This window comes from Odontesthes bonariensis, chromosome 21, assembly GCF_027942865.1.
Source record: "Odontesthes bonariensis isolate fOdoBon6 chromosome 21, fOdoBon6.hap1, whole genome shotgun sequence".
In the NCBI taxonomy this organism is placed as follows: domain Eukaryota; kingdom Metazoa; phylum Chordata; class Actinopteri; order Atheriniformes; family Atherinopsidae; genus Odontesthes; species Odontesthes bonariensis.
Genome location: NC_134526.1, coordinates 24,836,139 through 24,848,186, shown reverse-complemented (window position 1 = coordinate 24,848,186; position 12,048 = coordinate 24,836,139). Strand labels below are relative to the sequence as shown.

Sequence of the window (12,048 nt, the reverse complement as noted above, 5' to 3'; positions counted from 1 at the left end):
GAAAAAAACAAACAAATACACAGCAAAAACATGCCAGATAGAGAGAAAAAAATATGTTGATGTTTTGCTGAAAAAATTTCCCGAAAAACATCCCAGACTGGGCAGAGATAGGGCATGACGTCATGTGGTCTCATATGTCCCAAGGCCTCGCCCCCTCTGGTCGTCCCACACGAGCAAACATTCACTCCATCAACCTACCTGAGTCATGACACTTCAAACAGACACAACCCACTCATCAGCAATTTTGTTTACATTGTGTGGAATGTTACTTACATGTTATTTAAGGTCATCAGATTTCACTGTGTAAAAGGCCACAAAACTGGCCTTAAACAAAAGCCTTCTGAGGACGCTTCACTGATTTTTTGTGCTGCCTGGAGTCTGATCGGTGCCAAGTTTATGTTGAAATCTTGGTAGTTCTCATGTAGATAAAAGTTGCACCTTTTATTTCATTTTTATTCGTTTTTGGCGTTTAAAAAAAAGAAAAACGTTTCAAACGTTTTCAAGGCTATAGACTGTTTGAAAAGCCCACTTAGATGAGTCTTATTTCTGGTAGAGAAAAAAAAATACCATGACTGAGTTTTGGAATTAATATTTAAGGTGGCCCTGAGATTCAAAACAAAACAACAACAAACACGTTCTGATTTTTTTTTCATTTAGAAAGCACAGCAACAAAACCAAAAAATATGTATTTCCTAAATGCTGTGTTTTTCTTTTCATTTTGAGATTTTGTGTTGTTTTTGTTTTTTTATGGCGTGCTGTGTTTTGTTAAATCCAAAGTGTATAGTTTAGTGTTTAGTATTATGTGAGCGTGTTTTCTGAGATGACCGAAAACACGACAAGTGAGCTAAAAAAATAATCATTTTAAGACAGAGGAGTATAAAATTATAAGTACAGAGAACGACAAGGAATAACCAGCATTTGCCACAGCAAAACCAAAGTTTATTTATTTATTTTTTTAAGATTATTATTTTTTTTTTTTTTTACATTACACATGAAACATTTCAATATTATACGCCAGGGGATAAAAAAGGTCACAATAAAATATTCAAGTGTTCATATCAACAGTCTTAATCGCTTTCTGGTTGTTTGAGAATTTAATGGAGGTCATGTACTGCCTGAGCTCACCGAGAAAGGCAAGAAAATATGTTTTTTTTCCCCATGAATTTACATTTACAGCAAAACTAAAGTACATGGAGCCTACAAATGTCACAACACGTCACGCTCAGAGCTCTGGTCACGCTAACATTTGTGCGCCCCCTGCTGGGCACCTTGCGTAACGGTTCCGTACACCGGAAACCACGTGATTTACGTTTCAACGTGCGTTTGTGGCAGCTTGAATGCCTTCTCCTCATTAATATACACTGGCAGTTCTTAAGGTACCGTATAATCTCATTAAAAAAAGATGTCGGGCAGGTCCGAGCTGAAAATTAACTCGAAGTTCGCGCAGAAATACGAGAAGTACCGACAGAGGGAAGAGTTGCAGAGGCGTAAGTGTGTCGCTGCTAACTAACATGCTAACGACCCAACGTGGGAAACCACGGCAAGCTTTAAAGTTGTTATTTTTTACCCCCAGTGTTGTGTTATATGTGAAAACGGTCTGTTTAATGTGTATTTGTGCAGTGAAGGACCGGTACGGGGACCGAGTCGACGAGAATGACTCTGAGTCGTCTGAATCCAGCTCTGATGACAGTGAAGGGGTTAGCATCACTACTCTCGCACGGTCCACCCTCATTAATGTGTCGTCGTGCCCGGAACTGGTTGATTGACTTGTGTTTGGCTCTCGCAGGAGCTGGACCCAGATGTTGAGAGGAATTTTTACAGAACGCTGTCACTGCTGAAGAAAAAAGACCCGAAAATCTACGAGCAAGATGTTAGGTTCTACTCAGAAGGTGATTCGGCGTGATAAATAGCCTGGCTGTTGTTGTATGTGTAATCTTCTTATGTAGTAAAGTTTGAACCTTTTGATTTCAGATGCATCCAACAGTGATGCACAGCCTTCGACCTCTAAGAAAACCTCGGTGAAGCCGATGTATCTCAAGGACTATGAACGTAAAGTCATACTGGAAAAGGAAGGGTGAGTGACACGTCCCATTCAGATGTCAGGGCGTGTAATTATAAATGGCTACAGGGTAAATGAGACCTATTAAGGTCACAGTCTAAAGGGATACTTGTTTGGAGCTACCATTTATTATATGGAGTATAATAAATGGTTTATCAACCTCTTTATCTCGACTCAGTCCTCCGTGTCTGTCTCCAAACTAGACTAATGTTTCCAACCAGCACGTTGCTTCAAGATCACAATGCATGATGGTGGGGCGCAGCGCCAAGCCAAATCGAACACACTGATTGAGTATATCAAATGTAAACGGACATTGTGACGTGTTGCATGTTGGGGCTGGAGTGCCATCTTGTCAGGGTCGCCCCGTGTTATCTGCAGAAATGGTCAAAATGGCTTCATTTGATGCAGATGAAGATGGGAAAGAGGGAGAGCGTTAAATTAAAACCCAACACAAAGGAGTAAGGAAAAAATAAAAACATTGATCCATAAGCTGGACTGAATTGGGTCCATTTTGCTTGAGTTTAAAAGTGACAAATCCAGGGAAGCACATTGGCAGTTTCCGTTTTCTTTTTTTTGTAGCGGCTGGGTGTAAAATAACTCTAAAGCTAAATAACTAGCTGGTATGGTGTTGGATTCTGATTTGTTCCCCTGTAGAATCCAGTCCCCTTTGTGTCTCTTCCAGTTTTTCAACTATATGTGAAGTGGACTGACGATACTTTTTTTTTATTTTGCAGGAAATATGAAGACGATGATGACAGCGACGATGAGGAAGCTGCCAAGAGAAGAGAGGTAAGCAAGCGTGCGAAAAATATCTTCATTAAGGAATTATTGACAATAAGCGCTTCATTAATCCACATTGTTTTCCTCTAAAGCGAGCCGCCTCTCCCAGCTACATGCAGGAGCAGAAGGAGCTAAAAGCGAGGTAAGACGAGACCTTCTTCAGGGGTCCCGCAGTTGTGTTTGAACGCTATTCACAGGACTCTCTAAATCTCTGCGCAGCTTCCGGAAGTTCATAGAGGACAGCGGCGACGAAGAAGAAGGCGGCGAGGCTGGCGTTGTGTCAGAGCTACTGACCAGGAGGATCAAAACACAAGAAGAGAGGGTCAGAAAATGATCTCTGCCCCATCTTTAGATGGAGATGTTGAAATGCGTCCCAGGTTGGGATAAAGTTGTTTGTGTGCGTTGTAGGATAAAGAGGAGGCAGACTATTTGGAGTGGCTGAAGGGCCAGGGCGAGGTCGAGGGTTTGGAGGAGGTGAAGGACCTGGTGAGTGTGTTTAGAAGAGAGAAACTTTGTGTGAAAAGATGCTCGTGTTTAACATTTGACTGGTTTACCGTCGAGACAGAAATACTTAAGAGACTACTGGAATGACCCTGAGCTGGATGAGAAGGAGCGCTTCCTCAGAGACTATATGCTAAACAAGGGCTACCTGGATGAAGAGGAGGACAACGACGAACGGTGCGTTGCCAATGAGATCTATTTGACTTTGATGTAAAGTGCAGAGGTGGGTAGAGTAGCCAAAAATTGTACTCAAGTAAAAGTACTGTTACTTAAGAATAATATGACTCAAGTAAAAAGTAGTCATCCAAATAATTACTTGAGTAAGAGTAAAAAAGTGCTTGGTGAAAAAACTACTCAAGTACTGAGTAAATGTTGAGTAACGTCTGATTTATTTGTTAACACAAGCGTTCAATCAGACAAAAATACTAAATAATCATCTTTAAGCAAATTAGAGTTCATCCAATTGATAAAATAAATTAAAATGAATTCATTAATTACAAAATGGCTTAAATTAAAATAATCCAGGTAAATTCAAGAACTTCAATAAAAAATAAGAGACTTAGGAAATATTTAAAACATGTGTAACCTAAAAAACAAACATTCACCTTTCCATGAGGGAAACGAATTTAGGAAACTTACCGCTACATGTTTCCACAAGTTAGATGTTGAGTTTGTGAATGCTGAAATGTCCGTTTGTTTTGGTTGACACAGAAGACGCATAATGTAGCTGCTGTTTCGCACTCTTTGTAAGGTAAACAGGCTTTCAGTATGAGGCCTCGTCTGCGTCTTCATTTCCCACCGTTGATTCTGACATTTTTCATCTATTTCTTTTTTTGTTTGCTACGACTGGAAACTGTAAAGCTAAGATTGAGTATGGTCACGTGACGATACTGCACGGCTACGTTTGATTGGTGAAACACAGTCACCTGGTAGAGCCGTTTGGTGGAAGTCTCTCTCTGTCTAAAGAAAACATTAAAATGAGGCGTACGCGGGGGTGTAAAAATAATGACGCGTAGAATACCAAAGAGGTAAGAAAAAAAGTAACGAGCTCATTGTAGCCTAATGCAGCGGAGTAAGAGGACAGTTTCTTCTTCACAAATCTACTCACGTAAAAGTAAAAAGTATAGGGATTTAAAACTACTCCTAGAAGTATAATTTTTTCAAAACATACTCAAGTAAATGTAACTCGTTACTACCCACCTCTGGTAAAGTGGCCCGCTTTTACACCGAGTTCTCTGGATGTATTCAGGATCCCAACCTACGACGAGGTCGTCCAGGACGAGGTGGAGGATTCTGAGGAGGAGGGGGAGACGTTCTTGGAGCGGCAGGAGGACTTTGAGAGAAGCTACAACTTCCGTTTTGAAGAGCCTGACGCTCAGAAAATCAAGACCTACCCCCGAAGTATCGCCACGTCTGTGCGCTCCAAGGATGACCGCAGGAAACGCAAAAGAGAGGAAGTGAAAGAGCGAAAGCAAAAGGTGCGACTTGCCCGACAAGCTCGGGGTCCTTCAAACCTTCGCTCTCCTGCTTCTCTGGAACAAGCATAACGTCGTCCGTTGGCTAATAAAAACCTCTCGTATGTTCCACGATTTCAGGAGAAGGAGCAGAAGCGAGAGCAGCTGAAGCAGTTAAAGAACCTGAAGAGGAATGAGATCGTGGAGAAGCTGAAGAAGCTGCAGGAGCTGACCGGCAACGAGCAGCTGGCCTTCAGTCAGGCTGACCTGGAGGGGGAGTTTGATCCAAAGCAGCATGACCAGCTCATGCAGGTCAGTGTTGTTGCGCAAAGATCCCAAAACATACACACAATAAGGACGCACACACTCTGAGCCAGCTCGATGTTGGTCCTGGCTGCCACACCATTACGTCACTTTAAACATCTCTTCCAATGCGTGCTCGACTCTGCCTCCGGTGTGTTCTGCATTTCTGCAGAGGACCACAGCGCAGGAGGAGGACAAATTATCTTCACAGATTAGTTAGTGAACACTCTCTGCAGCACTGACCAGTGTTTCCAAACTAAATTATATTTTTATGAACGGCAATACAAACAAGCAGTTCTGAGTTGGCCGACTAAAGCGGCCGACAGCGTTAATCAGTGTAGCTGCAAACGCTGTTTAGAAATTCAGCTGCAAGCAGAAATTTTGAATGCTGTTCTGAATTGTACAAACTTTTTATATGTGGCGATCACAACGTTTTAGTTGCATCCCAGACGTCTTTAGTTTTTTTTTTATTGTTGTTGTTGCCCTGGCCAAGCCAAGAAGTTGCTGCCAGCATAGGAGCAGTTTTTTTTTTCGAGGTTGCAGCCACTGCTTTGGCGATTTAAAAACAGAGCTGATTCAAAGTTTGGCTCATGCCCCGAACCAGCACTGGAACAGCTTCGGTGGGGGGAAAAAAACAAAACTCACAAAGAACAGCCGTACAGGTTATTTGTCAGATCCGCTGTTTCGGTAAGCTCCCTCAACCTCTGCAGTCACCTCGGCACACATGTACCAGCCAATCAGCCGGAGTTAAACATTGGTTTTGGGTGCATTTGAGGGCATCATCGGCCGCCTTGATGATCACCACAAACCTTTGGTGGCTTAATAAGTCAGGCAGTAATATCTGCAAATGACTTTTTTTTTTTTTTTTTTAAGAGAAATTTCGTTTTTTTTAAATGGGTTATTTTTGTTGAGAGCCTTAGACTTGATAATACCATATGATCACATCACCAGGAGAGTGAAAAGTAACAACGGAGGAAAAATATGCCCCTCAAAGGCAGTAATCCTTTTTCAGTGAAAATACTTCAACCAAGCTGTCATTACAGCCTTTCTGCTGGAAATGAAAACTATAGTTTATGGTGTCGGCGTATGTGTAGAAAAACAAGATGCCAGTAGGGCAGATTAAATGAATTATTAATCCCAGTGTTGCTGCACACGTGGTTCCCAACCGGTGCAGTTTTTGAGGTCACGTGACTTTGTGACGTTTTGCTGCGCCAGCAGAAAGTTGGACAATATTTTCGAACAAACTCCAGGACCAACACTGCATCATGTCAAGTCGAACACAAACAAACACCTGAACGAGACACGTCGCTCTCCAGCTCACACAGTTGTGTCAACATTTAATTAATCCAAAAGCCAAATCCTCGTCGTGTTTCACTTCATTTGAAGTTTGCGTTTGCAGCAATTCTTTGGAGATGAATACTATAAAGAAGAGGAGGAGGAGAAGCCTCAGTTTGAAGATGATGATGAAGGACTGGAAGGTAAGTCGACACAGGTTGTCTGAGGTCCTGCTCACATTTGGTATTGACATGCGATCCGATCCCAAATGCACAGTTGTAAGTACAGATGTGAACGCACTCGGGACAGAAGTCCAAAAAGCCTTTCTCCACTTTCATTTAGAAGTCTGGACACAAATGATGTTTGTCGGGCCCACGTCAATGACTTTATCAAGTTCTGTTGTAGCCGTTAATGAAGAATGAACATCGGAGCCCTCAAAGTGGCTAAATGTATTTTTCTGAGATTAGTCCATTTGAGGCTCTTGCTATTTCCTGCAATGCCAAAAAAATGGCAAAGCAACTATTGGAATATCTAGGAAGCTGATTTATTTTTTTTGTCTCTTATCAGTGGATCAAAATAAGGCTTTACAGGTGAGTTACAGTGTTGATTGTCCCTGCTGTAATGCTTTGCATCAATCCAATCGTAAGAACTTGAGCGTAGCTGCTTATACACAACATTTGTGTGCACAGCACGACTCTTTAGGGAACAGCTAATGGCCCCCCTGTGAGCTGTTGGAATGTAAAGGGTTTAAAGCCTCAGCGTGTCTTTAGTAGCAGAAGTGGTCTGACACTGAGATCTGGAAGGTCGCCCATCCTTTCATGATAATGATATAAATCTATATAGATTTGTCATTTATAGAAGCCTCAGCAGGCCTGCTGATGTTTGCACCACGTAGGCTTTATCTGAGTGCACGGCGAGTAACTGATCTGATCCCACGTGGTCAGTAGGGGACTCACGTGGGGCGGCAGTGTAGCTTCAGACGTGAACTGGGGTACTTTGCGCTGTCCATTTGGGATGTGATCGGGACTCATGTTACACCCACACACGAACAGGATCTTCGGTTTGTTGTGGTCATTGGCGCTTATGTGATGTTTAGATTTAAAACTCAGATTATAGCAACGATATACTTCATTTTTTTTTTTTAGGGGAAGGTTGCACCGAGCTTCTTTCCCTAGTAGGGCTGTCCACGACCAAGGATTTTGTTGGTCGACCAGTGGTCGTCATTTACTCCGATTAATCGACAAATTGACGCCCCCTCCTCCCCCCCAAAAAAATCAACATTTACCTTTAATGCCCGGCTGCCGCATCTATGCGCATTTACCACTAAGGCGGGGAGTAACCTTGTGTGACTAACAAAATGTTTCCTGGTTCATCTAAACACTTGGCCTATAGCCTACACAAAAAAGAATTGACTGCTCAGTTCTTCTCTCAGTCGGAGAGTGAGGAAAAAACCAGACGTTAGTGACCATTGGCTGACCAGCAGAATTTTACAAGCGCACAAGCCGGGTGCTTTAAGTCTGCCCTCTCTTTACACGGGCAAATTATTTCAGATTTTGGCATTCTGAATGTGTCACAAAAATAATCAGAAAGACAGACGGACTTTGGACGTCACCTGTTGCTGCGCGAGGATGACAGCGCGGCCGTGATCTGTGTGTGGTAACGGGGTCGGAAAGTACAGCGGTGACCGGCCACCTCTGTTCCAGAAGGCGCTCCAACATGCAGTGAGTGGAGTTCCATCTCGTGGAGACATCCTGGATGAGTTTGTGTTCAACGACGTTCTGTTGTATTTGTTTTTCAGTGAGAGCCGCTGTAGCCTTGGCACTTTTCTTAAAATGTCTAACAAGACGTCTGGCAGCTGCTATGACACGGCAAATGGGATCTTTTTTAAGAGCCGCATTGATGCACAGCTGCAAAGTGTGCCCTGCGCAACCAACTCCTTGGACGTTACCCCAGGACGGGTTACGCGCTAACTGATCGTTCTGTCCTTGTGACACGAATTTACCGTTTTGATTTGTTTGACGTCTTCCTTTGTCACGCCCTTCAAATTAAAAGTTCCGGAAGCCCTTTGACGAGACGCGGCTTTTTTTTTTTCCTGCGACCAATCAACCAATGGAATTTGGTCGACTGGTAATTTTTTTTGGTCGACCAACAAACAATCGATTATTTGCCGTCAGCCCTATTCCCTAGTGATGGCTTGATGTGTGATTATTTATTTATTTATTTTTACTACAGAGCACTGGAACTGGGATACGTGGACAGGAGAGGAACGAGAAGAGGACTACGGCGAAGAGGAGTATGATGGAGGCGAGCGTGACGCCTCGGGACCCCACTGCGAGGATGAAGGCTTCATCGTGAGCCAGCTCATATTTATCAAAACTACATCTTTTATGGGTTAAAATTGTTGTTATAAAATGCGGGACTCTTCCAACCAAAAGTCATGTGCCGTCTCCATAGATGGATGCAGACTACGACCCCAGCAAGCAAACTACTTCGAAGAAGAAGTCGAAAAAGGAGAAGAAGAAGATGAAGAAGGAGGATAAGCCGCAGATGGGCAAAAAGAGAAAGAAGTCTCACTTTGCGGAGGTCATCGCTAAAGACAAGCCTGTGTTTGATCCTCGTAAGTGTCAGGAAACAAGTGTCAGGGTCTGTCCTCCTGCTCATATTGTCTAACTGATGGCTGTTGGCATTTCAGAGGAGAAGCCCTTTGAGCAGTACTTGGATGAGTACTACAAGCTGGACTATGAGGACATCATCGATGACCTTCCATGCAGGTTTCGCTACAGGCAGGTTCTGTCCAATGACTTCGGCCTGACCACAGATGAGGTGAGAACTGCAGAACCTCCGGCTCCAAACAAATGGTCGAGTCGGCTTTCGCGACTCCACCTGTCAAGTTTTCTGTTCCTGCACAGCAAACACGCTTCCTTTTTTGAATAATGTGACCGGTTTACTAATCGGTGATCAGCTCGAGCTGGCCAAGAAGATTCAAGTTGGCTCTGTGATTTCAGCTGAAAAGGCTTTATTGGTGGAACCTGAAGGAAAAGAAGCTTTACAGGCCTAAGTTACGAATGGACAGTCGCTGTGCAGGAAGGGATTTCTCACACAGTCCAATGAAACAAAAAGAGAGCGACAGATCTAATGCAGGCTGAGTAGATTTTGCTTAACGCTGCAATGATGAGCCTCGAGCTGACTGACCTGGTATTGCTTCCCTCCGGGGAAAGCTCTGACCAGGGAATGATCTCAGTTGAATCTTCTCTCTGAGCAGACGTCGCAGTGATGGGACAAAGCTGCGAAATATTAAAAAAAAACTTTTAAAGCAGAGCGTGTCTCTGCACAGACGATCCAAAACAGTAAGTTGAAACAATGAAACAAGCTTTTTTTCCCTCAGATTTTAACTGCTGACGACAAGGAGCTGAACCGCTGGTGCTCTCTGAAGAAGACTTGCATGTTCAGGTACTGGCTCTTAAGTGCCTCGTGTAGATTAGTTCGTCTACCTTTCATTTATTACACGTAGTTTTCTTTGCTTTCTCAGGTCTGACAAGGAGGAGATGAGTGATTTGAAGAACTTTAAAATCAAATCGCAAAATGAACGGAAGAAGAAGGAAATCCTCAGCTCGGTGTATTCTGAGTGAGTACAGCGCCATGCACATACCACTCAAGCCGTACCCTAACAACTGTTGCAATGTGTGACATGTATCTGAACTTGTACTGCAGGGAAGACAAAGACACAGCAGACGTTAAGACCAAGTTGGGGAAGAACAGAAGAGATCGTCTGAAGAATGCAGAGAAGCAAGACGGAGAAGCAGAAGACGGTAACGCAGTTTCCGCTGAGGACTCCGCCGAGGAGTCGCTTCCCCAAGCTCTTTGGGAGGCAGCATCCGGCGATGAGGATGAGGAGGTCCTGATCCCCAAGAAAAAGAAGATGAAACCGGAGGAGGAACCCCAGGTGACTGCAGAGGAGGCAACCAATAAACCGGACGAAGTGAAAAACAGGACTGTAAGGCCAAAATGGTCCAAGAAGAAGCACAAGCCTTCGGGCGGCCGCCGCCTAACGGGAGCCGTGGGGGTGAAAATAGGAGGCCGGGAGTTCAGCAGACAGAGACTGAAGGCCTACGGGCTGAACCCCAAGAGACTGTACTTCAGACAGCTCGGCAGACAGAAACGGAAAGCACAGGAGAAGAAGGAGAAACAAAAGAACAAAGAGTGACGACGTTTTTACCTGAGGTGTTAAATCAGAGATTACTGTCAGTGGTACAGTCCTTTTTCTCTTATATTCCTAGAGTTTAATGGAGCACGGAAACAGTTGTTTCATGTTCTGACATTTTTTTATTGAAAAAAGTTAAAACTATCAAAGTAAAACTTTTACCTTTCTGAATATAAAGCTCATTAGATTTGCAGTTGCCGTTAAGGTGCGTCAATTAAAAAATGATCTTTTGGCTTTGTTTGATATGATGGCATTTCTGATTGATATTTGTACAGAAAAAATATATTGTGTTAAACATTATGTGTCCTTCGTTTACTACTGTGAAGTGTTTCCAACTCAGTCTACACCTGTGAGCACGTTGAATGGTATTTATTTCCTCCTGCAACTCATTTAAGCAGTTTATCTGTATATAGTACATATGTTTTAGCCACTAGGATGAACAGATCCATAAACTTAACTTTTAGACTTAACCTTAGATTTAAATACTTCTGTGAAGACGAACAGAGGCCTTTCATGCTGAGATTCATCATGAATCCAATCTAATGGGGAATAAACCTGTTCTGTGGTTTCTGCAGCCAAGGGGAATTGTGGTTTCAAGTAATCTACAGACGTCCGAGATGGGATTTGTTAGCTTCAGGAAAGTTTGGTATATTTGCTCAATTTTACAACCAAACGGGCATAATATCCCACAAGATACAATTTGGTACCTCCAAGTGCTCTGGCAATATGCCACACTTCGCTGCTGTACAGCAAGGAAAGACTGTTGAGTTGCTTGAGTGCAGGGGCGGATCTACCGGAGGAAAGGGGCACTGATTATTAATTATCTAACTATCAAAGAGTTAAATTATAATGAAAGCACAGTGCTAGTATAGTTGGGATTCTGATTTTGAGATGATAAAAATCCGTTGAAGGACGTTATTTCGCTAACTATACATGTAATGTTAGCTAGCTGACCTAGCCTAGGTCTGAGGCTAGCCTAGGTAAAGTACAACAGCTAATATTCATTCAACATCTGTCAAGGGAAATATTGTAAATATACATCTTACAGAAATGAAGAGGAAATGGAGCATATGCAGTTTTTTCTCACCAAAGAAAAAGGCAAGAGAAGTAGAAAATGAACTACTTGGAGGTGATGAGGTAGAAGGAGAGCGAGAAAACGAAGGAGAGGGAGAAAACGAAGAAGACGTGGAAGGAGAGAGAGACGGGCAACAGAAACGTGACAGAGATAGAAAACAAGGCCAAGGCGACCAGAGACAGGAAGAGGTGGTAGAACATCACAACAGTGAAGATATGGAGGAGGGAGAGCATCACCGAGCATCACCGAGCATCACCAACCATCTCCAGTGGAGCTGGTCCACATGGTATGGAAATTGTTGCTGCATTGTATACTAAGTTACATATGACTAAGACAACAAATAACAAAAACGGACATTTTGCTATAAGGTGTATTGAAGAGACAATGCTTAGACTTCTTC

General features: G+C 43.1%; 1 protein-coding gene and 1 non-coding gene across 2 annotated transcripts; both read left to right on the top strand.

The window, feature by feature from the left end:
* Positions 1-1,294: 1,294 nt before the first annotated feature.
* On the top strand, positions 1,295-10,873 carry kri1 (KRI1 homolog). The gene is made up of 18 exons (XM_075454150.1): positions 1,295-1,487; positions 1,621-1,697; positions 1,787-1,889; positions 1,972-2,074; positions 2,794-2,848; positions 2,932-2,981; positions 3,059-3,161; positions 3,248-3,325; positions 3,405-3,517; positions 4,590-4,818; positions 4,936-5,106; positions 6,497-6,575; positions 8,605-8,723; positions 8,827-8,989; positions 9,065-9,195; positions 9,758-9,822; positions 9,902-9,997; positions 10,084-10,873. The coding sequence occupies exons 1-18, from the start codon at positions 1,403-1,405 to the stop codon at positions 10,574-10,576; spliced, it is 2,313 nt and encodes a 770-aa protein (XP_075310265.1). The 5' UTR covers positions 1,295-1,402; the 3' UTR covers positions 10,577-10,873.
* LOC142372204 (Z30 small nucleolar RNA) lies at positions 9,536-9,634 on the top strand. Its single transcript, XR_012768197.1, has one exon. It is a non-coding gene; the product is annotated as a Z30 small nucleolar RNA (small nucleolar RNA).
* Positions 10,874-12,048: the final 1,175 nt, after the last annotated feature.

Excerpts from the sequence above, each read along its gene's own strand:
- kri1 (XM_075454150.1), top strand. The coding sequence starts at position 1,403 with ATGTCGGGCAGGTCCGAGCTGAAAATTAACTCGAAGTTCGCGCAGAAA. Across the intron at positions 2,849-2,931 it reads AAGCTGCCAAGAGAAGAGAG|CGAGCCGCCTCTCCCAGCTA; the intron begins GTAAGCAAGCGT and ends TTTCCTCTAAAG. Across the intron at positions 8,990-9,064 it reads CAAGCCTGTGTTTGATCCTC|AGGAGAAGCCCTTTGAGCAG; the intron begins GTAAGTGTCAGG and ends TTGGCATTTCAG.